We start from the raw sequence: 25019 nt of genomic DNA, 5'->3' as shown, positions 1-25019 counted from the left end.
AAGAAATAACAATTGTTCGGAAAAAAGTAATGGGCGAATTAAATGGTTTGTAAAACGAAGAAAACAATGAAGTTGAAGCAAGTGCATCTATGAAGCAATCGATAAGCAAGGTACACCTCTCTGGAAGATTCGATTTTTGCACAAGAGCGAATACCGATCTCCCACCCCCAATTTCGCATTAATTCGCCCCCGCACGTTCCAGGTCAAATTCGCAGATTCCAGAATGATCCCAAAACAATCGTAGTAAAAGCAAAGTGTTCTATTTTGGATCGAGTCTCGTCACCCGAGACGTCTCTTTTGCATCGTCCGCAAACATCCCACGCCACCGCTGCATTCCAACCCCCGAAGAGGAGGCGGCGACCTTCCGGGAGCCTCGGACGTCCCGACACCTTGGCAACGTGCTAAAAAGCGTCGCCGTGTTGGTTGCATAAGGCGCGCCATCGAACCTCGCTGGGTTATTCCTGGAGATTGAATAATTTTGTAGGCGTCGCGTCGAGAATAAATCCGGTTCGTTGCACCGTCGCGGGTCCGATAATTCCGGAAATTTGGAAAAGAGACCCAATTAGGGGGTTCGTTTACCCCTCGGCCGCGACCCTTTGTAGGTCTGTGGCGCAGCGAGTGGAGGCGTCTACGACCACCAGAGCAGGAGGGAACATCAGCATCCATGGCCGTCTGGATGCAAAGGGAGGGGCAGAGCACATCGATCGGGAGTATCCCGGCGGATGACGTCACCTCACAGGTCTAAACACTACACACCGTCCACTATCCGAGGCCCGTTCGAAAAATTCCCGGCGCCCCCACGGAGGACGGCGTCGTCGCGGCGCCCTCGGCGGCGGCCACGTGAGCCCGCAGGAGTCGCGGGCGGCGGGCCGGCGGTGGTTGCGCAACTTCGCCGAAGGTGCCTACCTCGAGGTTATTCCAGTTCTGTGCATTGATTTTGGCGGCTTCGACGCTCCCTTTTGCTCCCATCTTGCGTTGTTTGGTAAAGTCGTCCCTTAGAAAAATTTGACACTAAATACGGTGGCACACAGGTTGATACATCGGAGGCGGGGGGTCCACGTCGGGCCGTGGTTGGCCGCCCCTTTGGCACTGGGTTCTGCGATATGCTAGCGGGTCGCCCCCCGGAAAAAATTGTAAATATTGTGTTTGCGAATGGATTGACCACGACTCGAAGCGCGACACTTCAGGTCAGACTGCCGTTCGAAAGCTCGCCGCGAGGGGCGCTGTTTTTCACGTGCGCTTGCGTTTTCCGACTTCGCCCACTTTTCCTTCTTTCCCCGAGTAAATAGAGAGTCTGGTAATTGAGTTTTCTGGTGAATTTTCAATTGTCTTGAGTAGTTTACGGGCGATTTTTAATTAACGGGATCGGATGGTCTCCCGTCATTTCTTTCTAATTGCTCCCGGAAAGGGGAGCCGACGCCTCCCCAGACGCGCCCCAAACGCCCGCCTCGGATGCCTTTCGGTAATTAGGGGAGCGTCGACAGGGAAATAGTTGGACTTGTTTACGGTTTATCGATTTATGGGTTAACGCACCATCGCCGACACCTTCGAGGACCTGCCGGAACGGAGCTTTTTATTACCGCGTCCTGGAGGGTTTCTGCTCGAACGCGTCCCTTACAAATTCGAGAGCCCTTCAAAAATGAGACGGTATTCTACGAGAAATTTTACTCGTGGAAGGGCGCTTAAAAGCCTAAAAAATTAACTGCACCTGTCGAGGGTCGCTGCGGACTTCTGCCGGAACCGAGCAGGAAGGGAAAATTTATCTCGGATGAATGTCACATTATGCGCTATTTAAAGAATCCCGCTAATTTTGTCCCATCTGACGTGAAACAACACCGCTTTTATTTTGTGCACGAGCTCGAATGGACAAGATGGGTGAAAATGCGGAGGCGGTGCAGACGTTCACTCAGATCGTCCAAAAACGTACCTGTCTCGGAACAAATATACAAGAATTTGTTGCAATTCAAATAAGAATACAATATCTACTAATTAGTCGTACAATTCGTATTTTTTTTTATTCAATAATAAAATTGACATATTCTTTCAGATAGAGATTTTTTACGAAAATCACGAAAGATGATTAAATTATCAGCAAAGCAATAGTATATGCAACCAAAAATACTTCCATGCATTCCAGAGCATCTGTAGACATACGTCCAAAATCCCAAAGACTTCTTTGATCTAAATAATTGTTGATCGCACGGCATAATGTATTAAGTTATAAATTTATTATTTATTTTGACAATTCTAGGTTTGACATCAATATAAGATTTCTATTATAGTATTGCCGTTATAACTTTTTATCTGCTCCGCCCACATAAATTGACCAATGAGAATCAAAGCCATATTCAATCTGTATAATCTTTCATTACATTTGCCACGTAAAAAAGTTAAGGTTAGAATTTTGCTGTCAAGTCCACAATTATTGTTTTAGGTTTAAAAAAATAAAATGTCATTAAGACAATTCGAATGTCAGAATTTTTTTCTGTGTAAATCAGATCGTCTTAACAACCCATTTGATTGGTAACTAAGAAAATATAATGGGCGGGGCAGATAAAATGTTATGTTGTCCTTAGTAGATATAATTTATTTCTTATTTGTTATTTAAGGAATTAGTAAAAATTGGTAATAAATTATTTAAAAGCGGAAAAAAATCAAAAGGATTGTTGTTTCTGAAGAAATCTTACAATAATAGAAGTTGGTAAAAAAAGAATGCATTTTTTCTACTCTAGATTTTTGTTTCATTTTCGTGAAACATTGAAAAATTTCATCAAGCTACAATAGTATTAATTTGTGTTAACAACCTGTGTTAATCCTTATCAATAAATAGTCTGTTATTACAAAAGTACAGTTTTCGCTGGAAAAATACACTTGAGGCGATTAGAAGAACAATATTTTAAAAAGAAAATAAAAAGCAGATATTTTCGAATACGAATACTTATTTTGAACTTCCGTAGTGAAAATGTTTTCATGAGAGAAAAAATACCACATTTTCTTTCTTTTGTTGTCTCGTTTTGTTGATTTATGGCACCATTAGTTGTAAAAAATTTGTTTTTTTAACAATACCTAACAGTAATAAAAGACCAAAAGCGTGTTTAATTTTTTTCATTTACAAATACATATGTATTTTTTTGTGTTGACTAAACATCTCTTAGAAAGCTAAAAATCATTGCTTATAAAATCAACCAATAAAACTACAGTCGCAGACAAAAAAAGTAGGACAATGTTTTTTCGCTAATGTAAATTTGCTTGCCCTTTTTAGGGTTACTATGAAAATATTTATTTATTTATTATAGTAACCCCGGTTTGTTTACTCAACTCAATTTTGGCTAAATTTCTTAATAAAACTTGTCCTACTTTTTTTTCTCCGCGACTGTACATATTACATATTTTGAAAATGGATCTGATAAATTTAAATTCGTTTTGAAATATTTACAGCTTACCACAAGATATACAGTTTATTAATAATTATTCTTGACCGCTTCTTCGTATTTATTAAATTATAAAATTTGTCGAATGGGGGTACTTTTATTTACCTGAGATCTACAAGAACTACAGACTTGAGCCTAAAAATTTTTTTTTTGAAAATATAAAACACTTCCAGAAGCTGGATGGTTTTAAAGTTCTCAAAATAATCGTATTTAATTGTACTTATTTTGGATTCTCTTCAATCTTACGCCTTGAAAATGTTTTTCTATTTGTCATTATCAATTATCATTATCAATTTAGAAGACTACACACGTTCACTTTGTTTTGGCATAACGGAAGGCCATGATGCATTTTTTAACGTTGGACACACTGCTTGATTTCCGTCACTAAAGTGCCTGACATGGGGACCTAGAAAAATGAACATAACATGTCGCTGAATTTCCCCTGATGATACTAAAAGTGACAACAACGCACTAGACATTGACACTATTTATAACCTCAAACTTTCCATGGCCTCCCATTATTCCAGAACAACGTGAATGCATTTTAAACATATTCTCGTAAACAAGTAGAAAACAAAAATTGCTGTATATCAGACAAAGTTTTGTATTTTGTTAGTAACCCTGAAAATGTATTATTTCAACTAAATACTTCATAGGTGTCTTGATTTGTAGCTACACTGGTTCGATAAAATTCTCTTCTTTAACAATGACAATGAGAAACCAAAATAAGTATTTCAATTGTATCGGAAAGTCCTGAATTTAAGTAAAATATAAATTCTCTTATTTTTGTCAGTTATAAAATAAAAAAGTGAAAACAGGTTTTTAAAAAATTGAACATTCAGGTAACGAGTGTTCAATAACGAGTGTTCAAAACTAACACGTTACTTAACTTACATAAATTAAAATTAAACGTATTAATGTGAATAAAACATCATCAAGGATGTCTTAATTGGAAATATGTTCATGAATGCACAAGCTACTCCAAAGAGATTAGTTTCTAAACACTCGTTATTATTACTATCTCGTAAATAGAGAAGAATAATAGTGAAAAAACTTCTACATGTTTTAATTTCTTTTTCATTTTAAATAAAATGACAGCGTTAGCAATTACTCCTATTTATTATTTGTCGAGAGTGAGCGAAACTCGATTCATAGAATTTTTTTTCCCCAGAAACATACCTATATTTTGGCATATTTAAAAAGAGCTAATTTTTCTGAACAAATTTTGTAAATAAAAAAATGTGCTATCTTTTTCCGTTCAAAAATTATAAGCAAATTTGTAAAAAAAAAACAAAAATTCCCAATCGTCACGATTTAAACGAGATAGCAAATACAAAATTTGTTCAGAAAAATTTGCTCTTTTTAAATATGCCAAAATATCGGTGTTTCTGGGAAAAAAAATCGATGACGTCATGAGGTACTTCAGTTTCCAAATATGGAAAAATATGCAAATTTGGTTTAAAATGGACCTTACTCAATCCCATTTAAGAACCTCTTTTCAGATCTTTTCTATCGTCTTTCTTTTTCTCTTAATAGAGCTGAGACATCGAGTTTCGCTCACCCTGTACAAAAATCTTATCCTTTTTTAAAATAATTGAAAAATAGTTTGTGATGTGGAGCTTAGTTAAATGTTTTGGCAATAATTGAAAAAGTTACCGTAGCATTTACTCGTATTTATTTTTTTAAATTACATAGGTACTTATTAAGAATCAATTTTAAATTAGAAAAATCTGTTCAATTCTTTGTTGACATTTGAGAACGCCAATGCATCTTCCTGGAATCGGTAAAAAAAATAAATTTCGCCACATTGCGGAATGTGGGTTGGAAAATCGTCCGTCAAGAGCTTCGATTGTTCCTTCGTCACGCGCGCCCTTCCAGGACCGGCTCCGACCGCCGCTAATTGAACCCCCGACCAACCCCTCCGCGATCTAAACGGGGTCCCGCGGGCCTTCGCTCTCCTCACGTTTTTACGCACCCCTCCCGCTCCGGTAATTCCAATAAAATACGTCCCCCTCGCCAGGAGCCAATATTCCGGGAAGGAAGCTCCGGTCGGACGCGCGAGGCAATAAACATAAATGTTTAAGGGGCATATGCGATGCAATATTCCATGTATTCAAATTGAAAAATTCGCCGTGCGTGCGTGCGTTCGATTCGTCGAGGTGCGGGTGTGGCGAATTGGGCGTTCGGCCGCGAGAGGTCGCCCCACTCGCACGATCGACGTTTGTTTTGGTTCATTTTTGAAAATATGGGCGTGTACCACTACATAAACATCTAAGTAATTCCTAAGGTGTGACCCGACCCAATCGATATAACCTCAAAGGCGGCTCCGGGCCGGCTCCGGGCATGCAATAATTCCGGACACAGCAGCGCTAGACACTTACCGTTCTAATGCTAATTAGGCCTAATTCCAAGTCTTTTCTCACTAACGGCTCGTATAAAACGTGGGGAAAACACTAACAAAATATAAATTCTTCTTATTTATCGTCGAACAGTTCGGGTTAACTGCGGTTTAGTCGGTCGGTTTATTTAATCCGGTTAACAAATATTTTCTTTTTGGTTTTGATTCTCGGGTTTATTAATGCACCATGATTCTCGTCCTGTGGAAAAAAATGGAAAACAAAACGTCCCAGCATTAGAAAAATGACGACAACACAAACGTAGTTTGTTCGCATCGTTTATTAAAATAATAAGAAACATACAGAAAAATACAACAAACGAACAACGCTAACGGCATAAAAAATTCATTCAACTCAACAAACAAGCAGCAACCTAGGCCCCGAACCCAAAAAAACGAACCCCCGCAATACCTTAAACCTAGCAACATGATTTATTAAACGCAATTTTATCTATTAATAACCAAATTTCACAGCACACTTTCGATAAGATCACATAATAATTATGGGAGGTTTAACAGTCACAATTTCGGTTAATTGAGCGATTGTTACGTAATCGTGTAACTACTTTGTTTTAATAATGTATAACAATAAACGGGTGTGTGCACCATCCAAGATGTAGTTCGCGTTCTGGCCACCTGGATGCGAGGGCGCCACTCGTCCCTTCTCCAGAAGGATATGTGGGACGCCGCAGGAGAGGAGCCGACGGGATCGGCGCTGTTCGCGGCGTGGTCCTCGTGCGGGTCCGCATCATATTTTTTATTTCGTCGAGCGGTGGTCGCGAATTAATTTTTTTCGCGTTGACGCAAATCGAATAAATTATTGCGGAGGTCGGACGGCTTTCGGCAGGATTATTTTGGCGAACGCGCTCAAAAATGCGTTACGGAAAGGTCGACCTTTTTCCAAATTTACTCACAGACACTTTTCCAAATTGCGGAAGGGTGCCGATCAATTTCGGGATTTAATCCGTTTTTCGTTTCGGTTTGCGGCTCAGCGTTTACCAGCGGCGTAGAGTGGTTTGGGAATTTGGCAAAAGTCACGTGAAAACAAAAATTATAATTGTGAGAAAGAAATTGAAACTTTGCTTATTAGTATCCAACATTTTTTACGACTTTAAAAAAAGAATAGTTGACATTACAATGACCTTTGACCTTTGAGACAATCTATAACTTTTTAATTTGAGGTTAAATCTGGATTTAACAATGATATAAAATTTCTTTTTGTTTACTTATTTCTTCGTAAGTATTAAAAAAACAGTAACAATTAATTGCTGGATCGTTTTGAATTTTTATTAGTTTTCGTGGATAATTTCCCATAATAGAAACTGTTACTCTAAAATTATACAGGGTGTATCTAAAATACGTGTGTTAATTTTAATACGTACTAGAGTTTGTTAAAAGAAACGTTTTTTCTATTTGAATTTTTTACGAAAAAGCGTTACAAATTGATTTAAAATTTGGAATAAAGTAGCTATCAAAATGTATACCCTCCTATGGGTAAGTCGAAAATTTTCTGTTGTGATAGAAACGGAGCCTTGTCAAAAAAGATACATGGTTATAGAAAAAAAAATTAAAATTAAAATTGTCAAGGTTACAAAAAAATAGAGACTAGTTAATCACATAAAACGACTCGTTTGGTAACAATTTGGGGGCAAAAAATCTTGGAAAACTTTTGTAAATTTTACAAAATGTTATAGAGAAAAGTTTCATAAATTGGCGAGTTCTTCCACTGGTTAAAATTAGCACACGCATTTCAGATACACCCTGTATACATTAAAATAAATTGAAATTTTTAAATAAGTTAATGTGTATTGCCAAGAATTTTTTCTTTAACTTTGAGAAAAAGAAACGAAAAGAGCACTTTGTTAATTAAGCTTTACATCTTTTCAAATTTGTACTGATTATAATTTTTTTTTTTTTGTTGGTTAATCGTCTCTCGTTACAGATATAATATTTAACAATTAGTAATTTGTAAAAGAGGAAAAAAATAACATAAGATTATTTGCTTGATGGAATAAATGTATCGTTTCCTTGAGATGGTGAAGTTTAATTCTAAAGATTAGGTAGGGTAAGCACACTTGCCGTTGCCAAGGTTGCATTTTATTAACAGTTCATTTTATTCTTGTTTTTTCGATAATGACTCTTCTTATAATAAATTACTCAAAATCAGAATGTCACCTTTTGAGAAGCTTTCCAGAAATGTGAAAATGTGAATATGATGTTTTTACTTTTACTCCTTAGGAAGACAATAACATACTTTTAACCCTAAATAGGGGGAGAAAATGCTGATTTTTATGGAGAAAGTAAAAAAAAATACTGTGTACGTACTTCTCTCGATAAGGAAACATTATGATATTTTTTCCTCGTGTTGCGTCATTTGTATCAATTTAAAAAAGCAAGAAAGAGTCTCCAAACATATTTTATATTTTTTCTTTACAACGTTTAATTAATAACATAAATATTCTCGAGAAAGTTTTCAAGAAACGGTTTCCACAGACAGAGTTTATCTTTGCCGGAGAAAAGCTTCAGATTCAGATAAGATTCCGTATCAGAAGAAAGCTCTCCTGCAGCTTGTACAAAGTTTCAAAGTTGATGAACTTTAATTCCTAAAAAGTGCAATACACGCTTTCAGATGTCTCCCAAGCAAAGCTTGAATCTTGCGAGTCGCCGGTTAATAATAAAAAATAATTTAACTCAAATTGCATCAACGTGGTTGCACACTTAAGCTAATAGAAGTCCTTCAATTTCCACTGTGCTAATTTACACTAAGTTAGACTGTCAACATAGAGAAATGAAAGTGTCTTTTTAAAAACTGAGGTATCAGCTTCGGAATGAAATTTTAAAAATTATTTGCCTTGAAGAAGTGTTGGGAAAGAGCCCAAAATGTCATAAAAAAATTAAAGAGTAGAAGAACAATCACAGAACAATTTCTACCATTTCTAAAACATATTAGGGACACTTGAAAATGGTATTTTGGTATTTTTTATTATTATTATTATTTATTTTATTATTTTGATAGACAAGATAAAACTGAGCCCAGTTGTTGAAAATCCCACTGTCGAAAAAATTTTTAGATCAAAGTTACCTTTGAATTTATAACGAATGTCTTATGTTGGCAAAGAGTTTTTTGCGATTTCGTCAAGGATTTGACGATATTGAATTGTTAACCACAGTTCAACTTCTCGATTAAGAAGAAGTGACGAAGAACGAATAGAAAGCGTTCACGACAGAGTCGTACTTAAGAAACGGAAATTTCGCAAAGGAGAACGGAATTATCGTTCTCACCGATGAGGCGTGGTTCCACTTTACCGGATATGTAAATTCCCAAACAATGCGAAAATCCTCATTACATGGTGGAAAAAATTGGTGTATGGTGTGTTTTATCTGAGAGAAGGTTAACTGAACCCATTTTTTCACGATACGCCTAGTGAAAAAAACGGACGGAATTTGATACTAGAACCATTCATGAACCAACTCGACGCTCACGAAATACGGTTACTCCCAACAGGGTGGGGCAACGGCTCACACAGCTAATCAAACAATTAATCATGTGGCATAATTTTATGATAATCGAATCATCAGCAGGAATTTATGGCCATCTAAATCACCCGATCTTACTCCATTAAACTCGTTTTATTTATTAAAAATGTCAAAAATGAAAAAAAAATCGTTGCGTTTAAGAAATCAATACAATGTAAGAATTTATGTATTTTTGGTTTACAGAGTTGGTTACAGTTTTCAAAAATTTTATTAAATTTTGAAACCCAAAACCGTCGTTTTTCCAGTGTTACAATTTTAGCAACGCCTCTGGTTTCTCGTTAGCATTTAAATATTGATTTACTTCAAAACAATATTGAAATGAACTAAACCGTTCTATCATTATTTATTGATAAATGAAATAAATTAATTTCCTTTGTCCTTGACCATAAATAATTAGAATTTATGTAGATTCACAGACTTTACTTGTCTATTTGCATTAACACTGCATTAATCTTAATTTATCTGTTTGTTTTTAACCACGTTTTAATTTTTTATCAGAAAAGCTCTTCTTTCAAATATTTTTCTGCTCACTTTTTTATTTACTCTCTATATATCGGGTTTTGATTTAAATTTCTGGTCAAAGTTGACCTTGAAGAGTCGATTGTGAACGCTCCACTCATGTAAAAACACAAACAACGGCGAGATTTAAACAGCTGATCCGTGATCCGTAATCCGTAGTGCGTTCACAATCGACTCTTCAACGCCACCTTTGACCGAAATTTTAAATGAACACCCGATACTTAGGTATATTAGTTTCAATCTAGAAAGAATGCCGTAGGAAAAGTTTATTAGCATAATAAGAAGAATAAGGAAAGTCGGGTGGAAGTAAAACCAAAAATGAAGGACAAGTGTGAAAAGTGAAATGAATAACATGAATAATAAATTAAATAAAACGTAGTAGAAAGAAAAAAAAAATTAAGCGTGTATTTATTATTTGTTTTCATTGTGAAGCAGGAATAAAAGAACAAACAAGTATTATTTATTAATTTATTATTATGATAATAACATCCGAAAAAGTTAATTAAAGACTCCACATAACGGACTAATAACAATAGAGCTCCAGAAAAAAAGCTGCAACAAAATAGATTTTATACGAATACAAATCCAATATCCATTCTATATCCTTGTAAATCTAAAAATAAACGAATGCATAAATAAAAAGCAGAATACAATAAGAGAAGATGGATATGATGTTAAATAAATTTACAACTTGCCAACAATAATAATTACAACTTTCTGCCTAATTACACCATAAAGACTGGTAATTATAGTTTTCAAACGTCTTAATTTTTTGTGACCAGCAGCGGTCCCAAAACAGCACCCTGCTGCACGCAACCAACAGATCCACTTTATTTCCGTCGATGAAAGCGACACCAACCCATCACTTCACCTACAAAGACAACTCGACAAGTCAAGGTGAAGACAAAAAATGATGTAATGGTTATTCCCTCAATTGAAACTGACTCGAACACACAAAAATTCGATTGCGATCTCAGATCAATTAATTAAAAGCATCGTGCTCAACCATTTCGAGCATAAATTACCATATGATAAGCGACTTGACGTGTGGAACCTTGAAACTTGGACGTTTTGGTCGCAATGGATGTCTGAAAAATCCTAATTGTGTGATTTACATTGTAGATTTGGGATTTCAACCGCAGGCTTCCGTCACAGAGTTGGCTTCAGTGCTGATGGGCCCAGAACCTTTCCGCGATGTGTACCGGCCTTGGGAATGCAGTTTTTCTGCAAATGTGGTTATTTTCGCCTGTTGCATCATGTGCAAACGTTGCCGGATTTTGACCAAGAGAAAATAAAATAAGTACACAGGTGGCAACCTTCAGCAAAGAGACCTGAGGTCGGTGCACAACAACACATCAGATCGTATGAGGAAAAGTACCCAAGACGACAAGAATTTTTCTTAAAGAAACCACAAGAAAAAAAAATGTAAAAATCGAATGAAATTTTGCTAAGATATAAATTATCAGATGGCCAGAAACAAGACAATTATTATTGCGAAGTAAAATATTCAAATCGTTCTGGTTAGGAGGATTTGAACCCCATTGAATTTGCATAGATAGGTTCCAGGAAGAAAAGCCGCGCTGAAGTTGTGTCAAAAAAATAAAAAAGGAGATAAACATCTGATTGACATTCAGGTACTCACTGACGCAGTTGTAATTCGCAAAAATTGCAAAATCCTGTATTTTTAAAGATTACCGCATATTTGGAAAACTTAATGGAATGAGCCGCATTGTTCGCCCAAAAAACTTGTTATTGAATAAAATCAAGCGTCGACATTTCCATTTCAATAATTTAGCGATAATCGCAAATTGTGTTTGTTGTTGTAATTGTCGGCTTCGCTGCATCCTTTTCTAACAGTTTTGCGGTTAAGGTGATCAATAATTGCATTGTTATTTGCACACGAGAACTATCATTTAACGACACCTTTCATTATTGTTCAAATTAATCATTGTAATTGAAATCGATTATGGAAATTAGCGCGAATCGAACCAACGATTCTTTCGAGAAATCGAGCACTCGTTTAACGATCGCGTTCGGGGAATTTGGAAATGTCAAGATCCCCGAACTGGGATTAAATGTTTTTGTTGTCGTTGGGATTGCTGATGAAAATAATGTCAATAATAGTGGTTTGCGCCGGCTTAATGAGTCGGAATGGAGCACGTTACGTGCGAATGGTCAAATTGTTTTGTTGTTTTTTTCCTTAACACTGAAGATCCATCGGTAATTATCCTGGCAAGTGTTGGGAATAATAGGATCTCGGTTTTTTCGTCGTGATTACATAATCCGATCGTGATTGTCTACGTGTAATAAAAACGCTGTAATGATACAACGAAGAACGAAGATAGTATAAAAACGGATGGTGTTTACTGAATGTAGCAGATTCAACCATGCGGTGGTCGATACCACTTGTGGTGCTTTTAGTCGGTGCGTTCGCCGAAGACAACGAACCGGCGCCGAGGCCGGTCGGTGTAGTGTACTTGATCAGCGTACTCAACGAACCCAGATATGAACCTGAAGCTGTGGAAACGGGAATCAGCAACGACATCCCTGAAGAAAACGTCAAGCCAAAGACCCAACCCGGATTTTTGCTGATACAGGCCATACCGGAAACGGAGGCGCTCAGTGATGGGGTGTACTTCCGACCCGCTGATGGCAAACCACTAGAAAATCCAGAGGTAAGTCGACGAACCCTCCTCGAAGATATTGTCCAATAAAAATAAAATTTCTTGGCTTGCAGAAATTGAGATCAGTTTCGCGAACGAGACGCTCTCCTAGCGGCTCGTATGGCAAAGGTAGTGAAGCAGGAGGTGGAGGCGGCGGATTCGGTGGTGGATTCGGCGGCGGCTCTGGTGGCGGCTCTGGAGGCGGATTCGGAGGTGGATTCGGCGGAGGATTCGGAGGAGGCGGCGGCGGCGGTGGAGGAGGAGGAGGCGGCGGAGTAGGCGGCCTCGGCGGATTAGGAGCATTGTTGGGAGGTGGTAAAGGACTCGGAGGTGGACACGGCGGTGGAGGAGGATTAGGAGGAGGGAGTGGAATTGGAGGAGGAGGCGGAATCGGAGGAGGCAGCGGCCTTGGAGGAGGCAGTGGTGGAGGAATCGGAGGAGGCAGTAGTGGAGCAATTGGAGGTGGACACGGTGGAGCAGGAGGAATCGGTAGTGGAGGCGGACTTGGAGGTGGACACGGCGGCGGATTAGGCGGAGGAGGCGGAACTGGCCTAGGAGGTGGATCCGGTGGAGCTGGAGGTGGAGGACTAGGAGGCGGAGGAGGAGGCCTCGGTGGAGGAGGCGGTGGTGGCCTCGGTGGAGGTAAATCTCCACAATCTTCTCCTTTTTTTTCTTATTAACCCCTTGACATCTTGCAGGCAGCAGCGCCAGCGCCTCGAGCAACAGCGGCAGCTACGGCGGTGGCAAAGGAGGCGGCGCTTTCGATGGAGGATTCGGCGGCTCCGGCGGCGGAAGTCTTGGCGGCGGAGGCCTTGGTGGAGGAGGCGGTAAAGGAGGCGGCGGATTCGGCGGTTCCGGTGGCGGCGGAGGCCTCGGTGGCGGCGGAGGCCTCGGTGGAGGCGGAGGCCTTGGTGGAGGAGGCGGCAAAGGAGGCGGTTTGGGTGGTTCCGGATCCGGCGGTTTTGGCTCATCCGGTTCCGGCAGTTTCGGCGGCTCAGGCTCTGGTGGTTTTGGCGGAGGCAAAGGGGGCGGTATCGGTGGTGGAGACGGAGGCTTCGGCGTGTCCGGCGGTCTCGGCGGAGGTAAAGGCGGCGGTATTGGAGGAAGCGGAGGTTTCGGAAGTTCTGGAAGTGGAAGTTACGGCGGTTCCGGAGGTCTCGGTGGAGGACTAGGAGGCGGTAAAGGCGGCGGAGGTGAATTCGGCGGCGGTGGTAATATATTAAAACTTCGAATTTTTCGCTGTGACGCATGAATCATTCCAGGTGGTCTCGGTGGCGGCGGCGGACTAGGAGGAGGCGGTAAGATAAAACCAATTTAAAAGTTAGTCGAATCGCAATGATGATTTTGTTATTAGGTGGCCTCGGCGGAGGTAAAGGCGGCGGTATTGGAGGAAGCGGAGGATTCGGAAGTTCTGGAAGTGGAAGTTACGGCGGTTCCGGAGGTCTCGGTGGAGGACTAGGAGGCGGTAAAGGAGGCGGCGGTGGATTCGGCGGCGGCGGTAATGTATTAAAACTTCGAGATTTTTCCCTGTGACACGTGAATCATTCCAGGTGGTCTCGGTGGCGGCGGCGGACTAGGAGGAGGCGGTAAGATAAAACTAATCAAAACGGTAGTCGAATTGTAACGATGATTTTGTTATTAGGTGGCCTCGGTGGTGGCGGCGGCCTTGGGGGCAGCGGTAAGACATAACTAATTAAATTGATGCTCTGAACTGACTGATTTATTATGTTAGGCGGTCTGGGCAGTGGTGGCCACGGCGGCCACGGAGGCCACGGAGGCGGCGGACTTGGAGGAGGAAAGGGCGGCAGTTTTGCCTCGAGTCAAGCCTCTGCGTCGGCGTCATCTTCCAGCTTCGGAGGCGGCGGACACTAGTAAGCTGTGTTCTTTCAGTCAGAAACGGAATATTTACATTTTAATTTTTTTTCCAGTGGAAAATAAACTTAAAATTATTATGTAACGAAATTCTGTGAAAATGAGCTTTTTAATTTTTGTAATAATAGAAAAAAATGTACTGATAAGATGTAAAATACAATAATAAAAATTAAAAAAACAATGTTTGTTTTCCTTTATTACATCCCACTCTAATATTTTATTAAACATGACACCAACGTCTCCTTTGTGGTCTTTGACGCACTGAATGCAACACTATTGACGAAAGAGAAATACATAATCTCAAGGTCTACAATTATTGTATTTCCATAATTTATCGCATATTTTGCCTGAACTGTACAGTAAACCACCAAATTAGTTGCAGTGTCTGTTGCCTGTCACTTCCAGTGTTAATGACACATAATTTCTCTTTTTATTGTTTCTAAACGCAACGAATCGGTCATTAATGCAGCAGAACGGTGAATTTTTGTCCCAGTCTCAGTAAATCCCCTTTAGAACCAATCAAAAGGAGAAGCTGATGATGATAAAATGTTGCATGTTCCGTAGATTATAACAGATTTATGAAAGCAGCTGCATACTGCGCGGAAATAAAAGAATACGTTTCATTTTACGTCAAATTATTACCTTAACACAGCAATAAATTAATTAAATCATTCTTCGTTAGTTCAAAAGTGTAAATCATTTTTAATAGAAAACGATTTTTATTGTCGATTGCCATTTATAAAATAATTATTATTTGTGTGATAATGGAGGAAACTGCACCGGGAGGAAATGACACTTTACACATACATATGATTTTTTTACGAACTCGTTTTTATTTTTTAGAAGCAAACCACAAAATTTGAATGAAACTTTTTCAAAATTAGGGCAACGGAGTAAGCACACTTGCCGTTATCAAAGTTGCATTTTATTTAATACTCGGATTCCCGTTGTGATTCTGATTTTTGAGGAAATCATTCCTCAAGATAACCTCGATCAGACCGAAACGGCATAGTTAGATTTGTTACGAAAAAATTTAAGGACAAGTGATTTATTCATAAAATGGATAATGGAAAGTCCAAAATAACGGAATAAAATATCGCGCATTCAAAGGAAATCCTGGGCTGAGTAAACGTTGGAAAAAGTAAACCGTTTAGAACAGTGTAAAGTTTGAATTTCCCGCCGTTTGACACGAATGACATTTGTTTAAGTTTAATCGGGACATAATTGAAGACGTTTGTTTTCAGCAAAGGGTGCCCTTAGATATTTGCTTCGAGAATAGGAATCATTAAGTTATTCTATTTTTAATGTAAAACATTGCAAAGAAAGAAAAAAAAGAAAGATTTTTTTGGTTCAAAATTTTAGGTTAGCTGTCAACATGCTCCAATTAATTTACGCTGTAAAAAAGCAGAACAATTGACGGTTGCCAATGCCTTCCTAGCCCAGGATTTCATTTGAACGCGCGCGATATTAATCAATATAATCTATTCATTTTGATTGTGACCACTCCGTAGTAACTTTTCAGTTGCTAGGTTATTGATAGGGAATTTTAGATAACACTAAATCCAGTCGCAGTTGGCAACCCTCGGAGGCGCCATTTTGACAGAAACGTCACGCTCACAGAAGACAGAACGGAGAACGACTTGCGCAAACGTTTTTCAACGTACACTGTGCGCATATCTATAAAATTGAGTTTTGGTACAAAATTTTACAATTCAAAAAGAAAATGCCACGTCGTCTTCTCAAAGTTGGGACCAAACGGTTAATATTGACTTGTTTCGAGACATTTATTGAAGCCAACGGGAAAACAACTTACAAAAATGAACATCACCAATAAAGTTAACTCTATTTGTGCTTTTTTGTTGTACATTTTGGCTAGTAAGTGTTGTAGTTTGATATCTTCTGCCTTTTCATCCCCTGTAAATCATTTTTTTGAACTTTCTGTCTGATTAGTTTTTATCTGAAAATATTTATATTAATCAATGCTAATTGAAAGTTCTGATTACCTTTATACCAGGCATTTTTCGCGTTTGTCTTACTGCCAAATTACCATTTCCTTCGTTCTTCATTAATATCGAGAGTTGCATGAGGTGATTTCGAAGTTTTTAGGTTAAATAATCTGTACCTGGATATAACTCCACTTTTCAACAGACGTGATCACAGAATCCGACAGAAGTTTTTAGTTTCTCCTACTTCAAATATTGATTTCCGTTATTAATATTGATAAATACATAAAAATCATTGCTTTACTACCATGGTCAACTTTTGACAATTCTGACATTTTCCATCATGTTCACACCACACAAATATTTAGTGTAAAACGTATGCAGCACACAGCTAAACAGCGCCTACTTTGTTTTTCGTTGTGGTCACAATCAAAGTGAATAGATAATACATTATAATTTTATTACAAATTACTCAGAATGTCATTTTTTGACAAACGAAAAATGTCAATCTGACATTTTTACTTTTACTTCATGGAAAGACAAATTTCGACCCTAAAACGACAGCAAACAGGCAAAGCCTAATTTCTATTGAGCTAGTAGAAAAAAATTCTTCTACTTCTATGAAATGTGGGTCAACAGAATTTTCGAAAATTTTCTTAATACATTTTATAATTATTGATCAATTTCTTTGTTCCTACATTTTACTCTAAAATATCGAGCACCCTGTACAAATCACTTATTTGGAGAAAATTTTCCAAAAACTTATATTTTTCCACCGGCTACAATTAAAATTTAAAAATACTGCTTTATTTATAAACATTACAAAATCTAAATAGCAAAAACGTCAATGTTATGCAAGAAAAATTGAAAACAAATTAATTTCAAAATTAATACACACAACCTGGCAATAAATTTAAAATTTTAAATCCCAAAACACGATTGACACTCTGAGGGCATCCAAAACAATCCAACGTTTTGGAACCAAAGACGTGACCACCTTCAACTCTGACGTCTTCATCCAAACGCCATACTTTTAATTAATAAAACATAAAAATATTTAATGGCCTGAATATAATGACATAATTCCTGTTTTGAAGACTACATATTCATAAGATAAGTAAATTGGTAGGTAAGACGTGACCTTGGAACAAACCTGAGGCTATTCCAGGAACACAGAACAATAACTTGTTAATCAAATCATCATGGATAGCTGCTTGAATGTTTTACTATAAACACGGGGAATTACGGAGACTTTTTTAATAATAAATTCTGCAGTAATATTAAACAATTAATTCGCTCCGGAGAACAGGGGTGGACTAAGCCCAAACTACCAAATTACGCTCCACACATAGTTTTCAAATCATCCCACAAACACAAACGTAGCGACTCTTGACACACATTTTCAAATCGTCATTTTTTGACCTTTTGAGCTGGTACAGACCTGCGATGTGAATATGATTTGCTTGTTGCTTGTCCGTTAACGCGGGCGTTATTGTTCTTTTATGGGCGAGTCGGCCAGTCCGTTCCTGCCTGTTTTGAAGATCCTTTAGAAACGCTTTTTTTATTATTTGAATTATATAATGACCACTCCACTTGAATAAAGACTCAAACCAAACAGCGCCGTATATAAATGAAGTTATCAAACCTGCTGGTTTAGTTCCAAAGATGAAGTGCGTCGTAGCAATTGGCCTTCTGTTGACTTTAACATCAGTGATCTGTGAAGATGACCGAGTTGAACCAGTACTCACCAAACCAAGACCCATCGGTGTGATCTACCTGATCCAGTTCCTGCACCAGCCGGAGATCCAGGTCGACAACTCCGAAGACACCAACACCATCCCCTCCGGCAACCCTTACAAGAACAGCAAGTTGTTGGTAGCCCTCACTCCTAACAACCTCGACCAGGTAAAAAGTGACAATCGGGAGGGGTCAGATTAAGGGGTGGTTCTTGCAGGTGAACAGTCGGGAGAAGCGGTCGCCGGGGTACGGCAAAGGCGGCGGCGGAGTCTGCAACGTGTGTGGAGGAGGCGGCGGCGGCGGCGGTTATCCCTCAGGAGGCGGCGGCGGCCAAGGCCAAAGCGGTTCGTGGAGCCAGTCGTCGTCTTCTGCCGGGAGTTACGGAAGCGGAGGCGGATAGTGAGTACGACGACACTTCCGGCGGAAGTAGATTGATTTTTGTTTGTTTAGCGGCGGCAAAGGAGGGAAATACGGGAAATAGGAAAACTCCATCCATCAAAATAATGTTGTTTAAGAGTCTGTAAGACATGTACCTAATGTTACGTAATAAAGCATAAAATTTTCGTGTGAAAATAAATTTCCCGAAGGAGTCCAGATCGCGAGTGTTACGTCACCGCTGCACTTCTGCAGCAGCACCGGAGTAGACGTCTTCATTGAGTAAAAGGACCCACCCGGGTCGATGATTCGGATTGCGTTGCCATGGGCTACGCTCGATTCCTTTCATCAGGATAATCGCACGACGTAACGTCATACACATGTCATTAAAACTCAATTATTATTCCTGCAATCAGGATCAGCACGTTCAGCTGATCCTCGTCATGCTCCTTCCCTGCGAAATCAAGATTTCCATCAACTCCACTCCCAGCACACACACTCCAAATTAATCGAAATTTCCCGTTTTCAATTAACCAGGTAAATACCAGCGAACCCCCGGGGTGTAATGACCGCACTTGCCGAATACAGATCGATCCGGGGTCCCCACACAGACTCCCAAACACAAAAAATTGCGAGAGCGTCATTGCACGAGTGACTGCCGATCTCGGATCTAGTTGCTGTCAGGAGTCGGTCAAAATTGTCAAAAATTTACAGTTTCAAACAAAATGTTGGCAAAACCGTCCCTGCTGGTGCAATCGAACGCGACGCGAGAAGCTGGGTATGACTTCGGAGGGCGCGCCGCCCCCGGTTTTAAAATCTCTCTGTCCTAGACGGATCCTGTGGGTGTTGAGGCGTCTGTGCTCTAGCAAAAGCGGCGAGAAATGCGACACCACCGCAAAGAAGCCGGCAAAGCCCACAGACTTCGAGGTCTGCACGATCGCCGACTGCATGGTTGACCCCTGCAAGCCGGAACCTGCTGTCGTTATCGTCGGGGCAGGAATTGCAGGATTGTCCGCTGCACAAAGGCTGGCGCAATGCGGGATCAACAATTTCACGGTTCTGGAGGCCACCGACAGGTAACAGGGCCCAATAATCGACAAAGAAAATATTTTATTCATCAACAATTCAACAATTGTGGAAGGGGTCTTAAATAATCTCTTTTAGAATTTTTTATAGCTGCTGTCCAGGTAGCTTCCTTTTTTCTACCATGCAAGTATCGGAAACAAAAAAGCAAAAAGGATAATACCTCGACAAGGACAATATTAGAATTAATTTCTTTCTAGCAGAAAAACCGTCCCCAACAACTACGAGAGAATCTTGTGCAAACATTTAAAGCAGCGTCTCTTGCTGCACATTTTTTCACCTCTTGAAACGAGCTTTTTACCACTACTTATTCCCCTGTTTGCATTATTAATTATCTCGTTCCTCCATTTTGTTCTTTGACCCCAACCCCTAAAGACTTCTTTGCTTTTTCCTCTTCGGCACTTTTTGTTTTATTTTTGGAGCGCAGCGCCGCCCTCCTCACGCTAAATGAACTTTCACTCCTGCCGCAGACCCGGCGGCAGGATCCACTCCTGCTGGTTGGGCGACGTGATCGCCGAGATGGGCGCCCAGTTCATAGAGGGCGGGTGCGTCGGCAACCCCGTGTACAACCTGGCGGCCCAAGAGGGTCTGCTGAAGCCGCCTCTGCAGCGCGCCAAGTCCATGCACGGAGTGTTTTGCACGAGCGACGGTCGCGCCATCGACCAACCGGTGGCCGTGCTGGCCTTCCAGACATTCAAACAAATCGAGAACGAAGCCGTCAACCTCTTCAGCATGGGCTCGGGGAAGCAGCACGGGTCGCTCCTGAACTTCCTAGGTAAATCGTCGGAAGCGTCGATTGAATGTTTTTAATGAGGAGTCAGGTTTAAGGATTCAGCAGGAGTTGCAGAATTTTCCTGACGAGCAGAAGTACGACGCCGCGAGGATAATGTACGGGATGACCAACAGTGTCAGAGCGAGGTGATAAAATGTGACAGTTTTTCTTGAACGCTCTGTACAAAAGAGTTGCAGGTGCGGTGAAGATTTGAGTCAGGTTAGTGCTGATAATTACGGGAGCTTCATTCAGATTCCGGGGGGGCAGATCCGGGTGCCGTTGGGCTTCATCGGGGTGTTGTCCCCGCTGATGAGAGACCTTCCAGAGAAGTGTCTTAAGTTTAACAAGCCAGTGGGGAATATAAGGTGGGGGGCGGTCCAGACGAGAAACAAAGGGGGACCTAGAGCGGTGGTGCAGTGTTGCGACGGTGAAGAGTTCCCAGCAGATTACGTCATCATGACGGTGTCCCTCGGGGTGCTCAAAGAACACGCGGACAAAATGTTCTGTCCGGCGCTACCCTCCAGCAAGATGGAAGCCATCAACTGTCTTGGCTACGGCAACGTCGACAAGATCTTCCTCGACTACGACCGGCCCTTCTGGGTGTGGTGCGAGGGCGGCATCAACTTCGCCTGGTCCCCCGACGAGCTCGCCAACAGAACCGACTGGACCAAGGGGCTGAGCGCCGTCGAAGAAGTGTACGGGAGCAAGCACGTGTTGTGCGCGTACATCTCGGGACCGGAGGCGGCCATCATGGAACACGCCTCCGACGAAGAAGTCGCCGAAGCGATCACGAGAATCTTGAGGCAGTTTACTGGAGACGCCTCTCTGCCGTATCCCTCGACGGTGTTGAGGTCCAAATGGGCCACCGATCCATTCTTCTGCGGGTCCTACAGTTACATGAGTTTGAATTCACACGTGGGGCACCAGTGCGATTTGAGTTGCCCCGTTCCGGGGACTTGCGAGCCCATACCCCCCATACTGCTGTTTGCAGGGGAGGCTACCTGCGCGGGGCACCATTCGACGGTGCACGGGGCTAGGCTCAGCGGGATCAGGGAGGCGGAGAGGGTGATACAGCTGACGAAGAACTACGGGGGTCCTCCACCCAGCCAGTGACTTTGCCGATTGTACGTCTGGTATATTTTAGAATAAATTGGTCAGTGTCCTGTGATGCTTTTATATTTTTAACAAATATACAAGGAAAATAAAGAATATCCGCATTTTCTATTTAACTTCTTTGGTTTTATTTTGGCTTTTACTGCAAACATTTGCATTGACAAACTCAAGATCATCATGTTCAATTCTGAAAAAGATTCTGTTGCGTCTTATGTCAAACCTAGAGGGCGCTCCATTTATATAACTTCCAAAGTCACTAGATAAGATATCCAGTGACTTTAATAACTTCATGACTTCTTTCAGTGAAAAGCAAATCCTGTAACATTTACAAGAAAATCAATTATGTGACGACATCTTGTAGTAAGTATTGAAAGAAATGTTTAAAATCGACTTTACTACAATCCGTCCAACACACAAAAAGTAAAGTTGACACAGTTATCTTCTAGGATTCTTTTTGCTTTTATGGTTGGCAGCTTTGATCTCTGTCCGCAAAGATATGTAACCAATTTTCTAATAACTTTTATGTGCTTTAATTTTATGTAAAAATAGTTTTAGTTTCACATTGACAGGATCTCATTTGACGTTTTTGACATTTGACACTGACAGATTTTCCCCCAGAAACACAATTTTGAATGGTGATTCTAGAACTGGTAGACATTTTTTTAACGTTTAGAAGGTTATTAAATAATTTAAAGACTCTGATTGGTTTTTCTGTTGCATTGCGCAACTCGAGAAATGCTAACATATTTATTTGGTCCTTGCACAATAGTTGGTCGTTCGTTAATAATAAATATCTTACATAAAACTAAAAATAAATAAACAACATCAACTTAAATCTAATTCGTTTTTTGTCGCCTTTTACTTCTTGAGAATTTCGTCAGCGGTGTCTTTGACCTCCTTCCACGAAATATCGATGTCTTCCTTCTCCGTAAATCTGGAGCAAATCGCCAACCTCAGAAAGTAAACATCTCTAATTTTCGACGGCACCAGATGAATCACCCCTCTCCCGTTCAACCTCTTCAAGAGAGCCTCGTTAACTTCATTCGAGTTCTTCAACCGGAAGCAAACCAGTCCCATCAAGACCTCCTCTGTGATCTCGAACCTCTCGTCGGACCTCACCAACGACTCGAAATAGTGCGCCAGCTCGATGTGCTTGCGAATGTGCGCTTGCAGATTTTCGATGCCGTAGAGTCGAAGAACAAACCAGAGCTTCAGGGCGCGGAATCGCCTGCCGAGGGGGATCTGCCAGTGGCGGTAGTCCGGGGCGGCGCCTTGCTGCTCGTGCTTGAGGTACAAGGGGTCGACGTTGAACGCGTTGACCAGCCAGCTGGGGTCCTTGAGCCACATGGTGGAGCAGTCGAAGTTGACCAACAGCCACTTGTGGGGGTTGAAGTTGAAGGAGTCGGCGCGTTCGATGCCCTTCATCAAGTAGCGGAATTCGGGGCAGATGAATGCGGAGCCCGCGTAGGCGGCGTCCACGTGGAGCCACACGTTGTTGGCGTTGCAGACGGGGCCCAGCTCCTCCAGGTGGTCGAAAGTGCACGAAGAGGTCGTCCCCAAAGTTGCCACAGCCTGGAATGACAGTTGGACGTGTATAGTTGGTTGCATAACTTTTTGCAAAAATTGACAGGTGGAGTAATGCCATGACGCAAGTTTCGCAATATTTGTGTAAATACGATCAAAAATCCGATCGGAAAGTGTAATATGGTCAAGGTTTTGCCAATTAGAAACGCAGTTTTAGCAGCGAGAGTACTGACACTTACATAAAATGGAATGAGGCCGGCTTCACGGTCTTCCTTGATGGCTAGTTCCAATGCCTCGCCGCGCAATCTATTGTTGTCGTCGGGCTGCAGCGACCTCAGCTTGATGCCCCCGAGCAGCCCCGCGCGCTCCACCGACGAGTGGCTCTGACCTGCAACACCCCAATCAGCCCCCTTCCAAATCCATCTCGGTGTGTCTTACTCGACGTGTACCCCACCAGTTTGGCGACGATATCTGCGTCACTCATCTCCGGTTTTTCCCTCTTGACGTCGGCGATCGCGCGTGCTTTGGCGCCGAGGAGCGCCACCAAAGTGGCCTCACTAGCCGTGCCCTGGATCACGCCGCCGCCCTTACCCCCCGAACAGGCGAGGAACTCGTCGGGAAGTCCGATCATTTTGCCCAGCCAGTCGAGCATCACGACTTCCAGCTCCGTACAAGCGGGACTCGCGATCTGGAATCAGACATTTCCGCTCCAGGAAGGCCTCACAAAGGATAAGGGCGAATTACCCAAGTGAAACCGATGCAAGCGATTGCGCCACTGAGGATGTCGGCCACGATGGCCGGGTACGAATTCGCCGTGGGGAAATAGGCGTGGAATCGGGGCGAGTGCCAGTGTGTCACCTGCAATTGTTGTTGGCTTTAGTGGTGGAGGGATTGATTGAGGGGCGGTTAATTACCCCCGGCATGATGACGCGCTCGATGTCAGCCATCACGTCCTCCCATTTGTCGGGCACCACGGGGGCGCTGTCGGGGATCAGGGGGCGCAAGTAGCCGGGCTCCACCGTTGGCAACACCCGTCTAAAAAGATCAAACCTCTTGCATTCGTTCCAAAAGAAAATCAAAATCACTCTTCAGCAGTCCACCAAGTCTCCAATTTTGATTGTTTAATTGTGTGACCTTCAGTTCAGAGAAACCGTTTTTCATTTTTATGTAATCAGAGAACCTCAAGGTTCGTTAAGAATAAATTACAACAACTTTCCCAAATTAGAAATTAATCAAGACTCGATTGTTTACAAAATAACTGTTAGATTTGTAAATATACATTTAATTGTCTGTGGAGAGTCTTATTTGGTGGATAGAAAAAGGGAGAGTCGCTGAAGAAGAAAAATTCTTCTCTAGAATTGTCCACAATGTCGCTTCGAGGTTGTAAAAATTATTGAACTGGTTAGTAGGTTTGTAAAAATAAATAAATAAACAAGATAGTACAAGAGCAACGAGTGTAGTGTCTGTTTTTGTACTCCAATTTCCGGAGTAAATAAAAAACGATTGTTAAGGATAATGGCTTAATAACACAATTGTGTTGAGCCAAGGCCGGTCTTACTCACCTGTCTCTGATATTCTCGAGGTACCCGGAGACATAATCGATCATCTCCTTTGCGAAATCCTTGAACTGATTAGCTTCCATCTCGAACTGCTGAAGCAACAGGAGTCAACCAGCACGAATCGCGGCCAAGCACTCACAGAGTCGATTCAACAGTGACTCGTGCCTTTAAATCAGCGACAAGAGAAGTGGGGCCACCTCCGATATCGATCACAGAACCCATTCACCGGGCTTTACTAAAACTGCGCTACAATAATCGCATTTATTTTATCAATTCCGGAGCCGAATCTCTATTCGTCGATGCTTGGCTTATCTACCGAGGTCACATCGTGGATTATTTTTTCGAGGAGGTGTCGCCGCTTCTCAGACGCGTCCGCAGACATGTCCGAGCTACCGAGAAGAGCGGTGGACGTGATTCCCCCCTGACGTCATCTCTGGGTTGTCCCATCGTTGCCGCTAACCGGTCCATTGTTGTTAATTACGGTTTTCGATAAAAA

The 25019-nt window shown here is 41.3% G+C and overlaps 5 protein-coding genes and 1 long non-coding RNA gene across 14 annotated transcripts in view; 3 read left to right on the top strand and 3 right to left on the bottom strand.

Annotated features, from left to right (window-relative positions):
- sif (still life) overlaps nt 1–1208 on the bottom strand; it is a 72920-nt gene extending 71712 nt beyond the window's left edge. For 6 of the 8 annotated variants that reach the window (XM_069048275.1, XM_069048278.1, XM_069048277.1 and 3 more), the window contains exon 1: nt 907–1207. The gene's annotated coding sequence lies outside the window, so the exon portion shown is untranslated. Of the gene's footprint in view, nt 1–906 lie in introns of all 8 variants that reach the window. The other 2 variants (XR_011159759.1, XR_011159760.1) reach the window with 1 other exon arrangement.
- An 11024-nt stretch (nt 1209–12232) lies between these two features.
- On the top strand, nt 12233–14598 carry LOC138131322 (uncharacterized). The gene is made up of 9 exons (XM_069048284.1): nt 12233–12557; nt 12620–13187; nt 13244–13756; nt 13808–13843; nt 13900–14043; nt 14096–14131; nt 14188–14223; nt 14278–14416; nt 14474–14598. Exons 1-9 carry the CDS (start codon nt 12270–12272, stop codon nt 14481–14483), a joined length of 1770 nt encoding a protein of 589 aa, XP_068904385.1. The 5' UTR covers nt 12233–12269; the 3' UTR covers nt 14484–14598.
- Nucleotides 14599–16182: 1584 nt separating this feature from the next.
- Nucleotides 16183–16805, bottom strand: LOC138132130 (uncharacterized). Its single transcript, XR_011159991.1, has 2 exons — nt 16429–16805; nt 16183–16374 (listed from the first exon to the last, which is right to left on the bottom strand). It is a non-coding gene; the product is annotated as an uncharacterized lncRNA (long non-coding RNA).
- A 1187-nt stretch (nt 16806–17992) lies between these two features.
- Nucleotides 17993–18497, top strand: LOC138132248 (heterogeneous nuclear ribonucleoprotein A3-like). Its single transcript, XM_069049671.1, has 2 exons — nt 17993–18265; nt 18315–18497. The coding sequence occupies exons 1-2, from the start codon at nt 18026–18028 to the stop codon at nt 18495–18497; spliced, it is 423 nt and encodes a 140-aa protein (XP_068905772.1). The 5' UTR covers nt 17993–18025.
- LOC138132242 (spermine oxidase-like) lies at nt 18352–21556 on the top strand. 2 transcript variants are annotated; one of them, XM_069049665.1, is made up of 7 exons: nt 18352–18496; nt 18548–19009; nt 19061–19250; nt 19303–19548; nt 20026–20330; nt 20377–20473; nt 20525–21556. In XM_069049665.1, exons 3-7 carry the CDS (start codon nt 19198–19200, stop codon nt 21438–21440), a joined length of 1617 nt encoding a protein of 538 aa, XP_068905766.1. In that variant the 5' UTR covers nt 18352–18496; nt 18548–19009; nt 19061–19197; the 3' UTR covers nt 21441–21556. The 2 variants fall into 2 exon arrangements, with proteins under 2 accessions (XP_068905766.1, XP_068905765.1); XM_069049664.1 differs by having other exon boundaries at nt 18548–19250.
- A 586-nt stretch (nt 21557–22142) lies between these two features.
- LOC138132243 (aromatic-L-amino-acid decarboxylase-like) lies at nt 22143–24803 on the bottom strand. The gene is made up of 6 exons (XM_069049666.1): nt 24527–24803; nt 23879–23999; nt 23709–23822; nt 23403–23652; nt 23204–23352; nt 22143–23012 (listed from the first exon to the last, which is right to left on the bottom strand). The coding sequence occupies exons 1-6, from the start codon at nt 24604–24606 to the stop codon at nt 22299–22301; spliced, it is 1428 nt and encodes a 475-aa protein (XP_068905767.1). The 5' UTR covers nt 24607–24803; the 3' UTR covers nt 22143–22298.
- Nucleotides 24804–25019: the final 216 nt, after the last annotated feature.

This window comes from Tenebrio molitor, chromosome 5 (assembly GCF_963966145.1).
Source record: "Tenebrio molitor chromosome 5, icTenMoli1.1, whole genome shotgun sequence".
Lineage (NCBI taxonomy): Eukaryota > Metazoa > Arthropoda > Insecta > Coleoptera > Tenebrionidae > Tenebrio > Tenebrio molitor.
The sequence above is the reverse complement of the archived record's forward strand: the minus strand, read 5'-3'. Positions and strand labels throughout refer to the sequence as shown.

What these genes read in the sequence shown, in the direction of transcription:
- LOC138131322 (XM_069048284.1), top strand. Translation starts at nt 12,270, where the DNA reads ATGCGGTGGTCGATACCACTTGTGGTGCTTTTAGTCGGTGCGTTCGCC. An exon ending in CGGTGGTGGCCTCGGTGGAG is followed by an intron (nt 13,188 to 13,243) that starts GTAAATCTCCAC and finishes GACATCTTGCAG; the next exon opens with GCAGCAGCGCCAGCGCCTCG. An exon ending in CGGTGGATTCGGCGGCGGCG is followed by an intron (nt 14,044 to 14,095) that starts GTAATGTATTAA and finishes GAATCATTCCAG; the next exon opens with GTGGTCTCGGTGGCGGCGGC.
- LOC138132248 (XM_069049671.1), top strand. Translation starts at nt 18,026, where the DNA reads ATGAAGTGCGTCGTAGCAATTGGCCTTCTGTTGACTTTAACATCAGTG. An exon ending in CTCCTAACAACCTCGACCAG is followed by an intron (nt 18,266 to 18,314) that starts GTAAAAAGTGAC and finishes TGGTTCTTGCAG; the next exon opens with GTGAACAGTCGGGAGAAGCG.
- LOC138132242 (XM_069049665.1), top strand. Translation starts at nt 19,198, where the DNA reads ATGTTGGCAAAACCGTCCCTGCTGGTGCAATCGAACGCGACGCGAGAA. An exon ending in AACGCGACGCGAGAAGCTGG is followed by an intron (nt 19,251 to 19,302) that starts GTATGACTTCGG and finishes TCTCTGTCCTAG; the next exon opens with ACGGATCCTGTGGGTGTTGA. An exon ending in GTCGCTCCTGAACTTCCTAG is followed by an intron (nt 20,331 to 20,376) that starts GTAAATCGTCGG and finishes ATGAGGAGTCAG; the next exon opens with GTTTAAGGATTCAGCAGGAG.
- LOC138132243 (XM_069049666.1), bottom strand. Translation starts at nt 24,606, where the DNA reads ATGGAAGCTAATCAGTTCAAGGATTTCGCAAAGGAGATGATCGATTAT. An exon ending in CTCGAGAATATCAGAGACAG is followed by an intron (nt 24,000 to 24,526) that starts GTGAGTAAGACC and finishes TGATCTTTTTAG; the next exon opens with ACGGGTGTTGCCAACGGTGG. An exon ending in CCGGCCTCATTCCATTTTAT is followed by an intron (nt 23,013 to 23,203) that starts GTAAGTGTCAGT and finishes CTGTCATTCCAG; the next exon opens with GCTGTGGCAACTTTGGGGAC.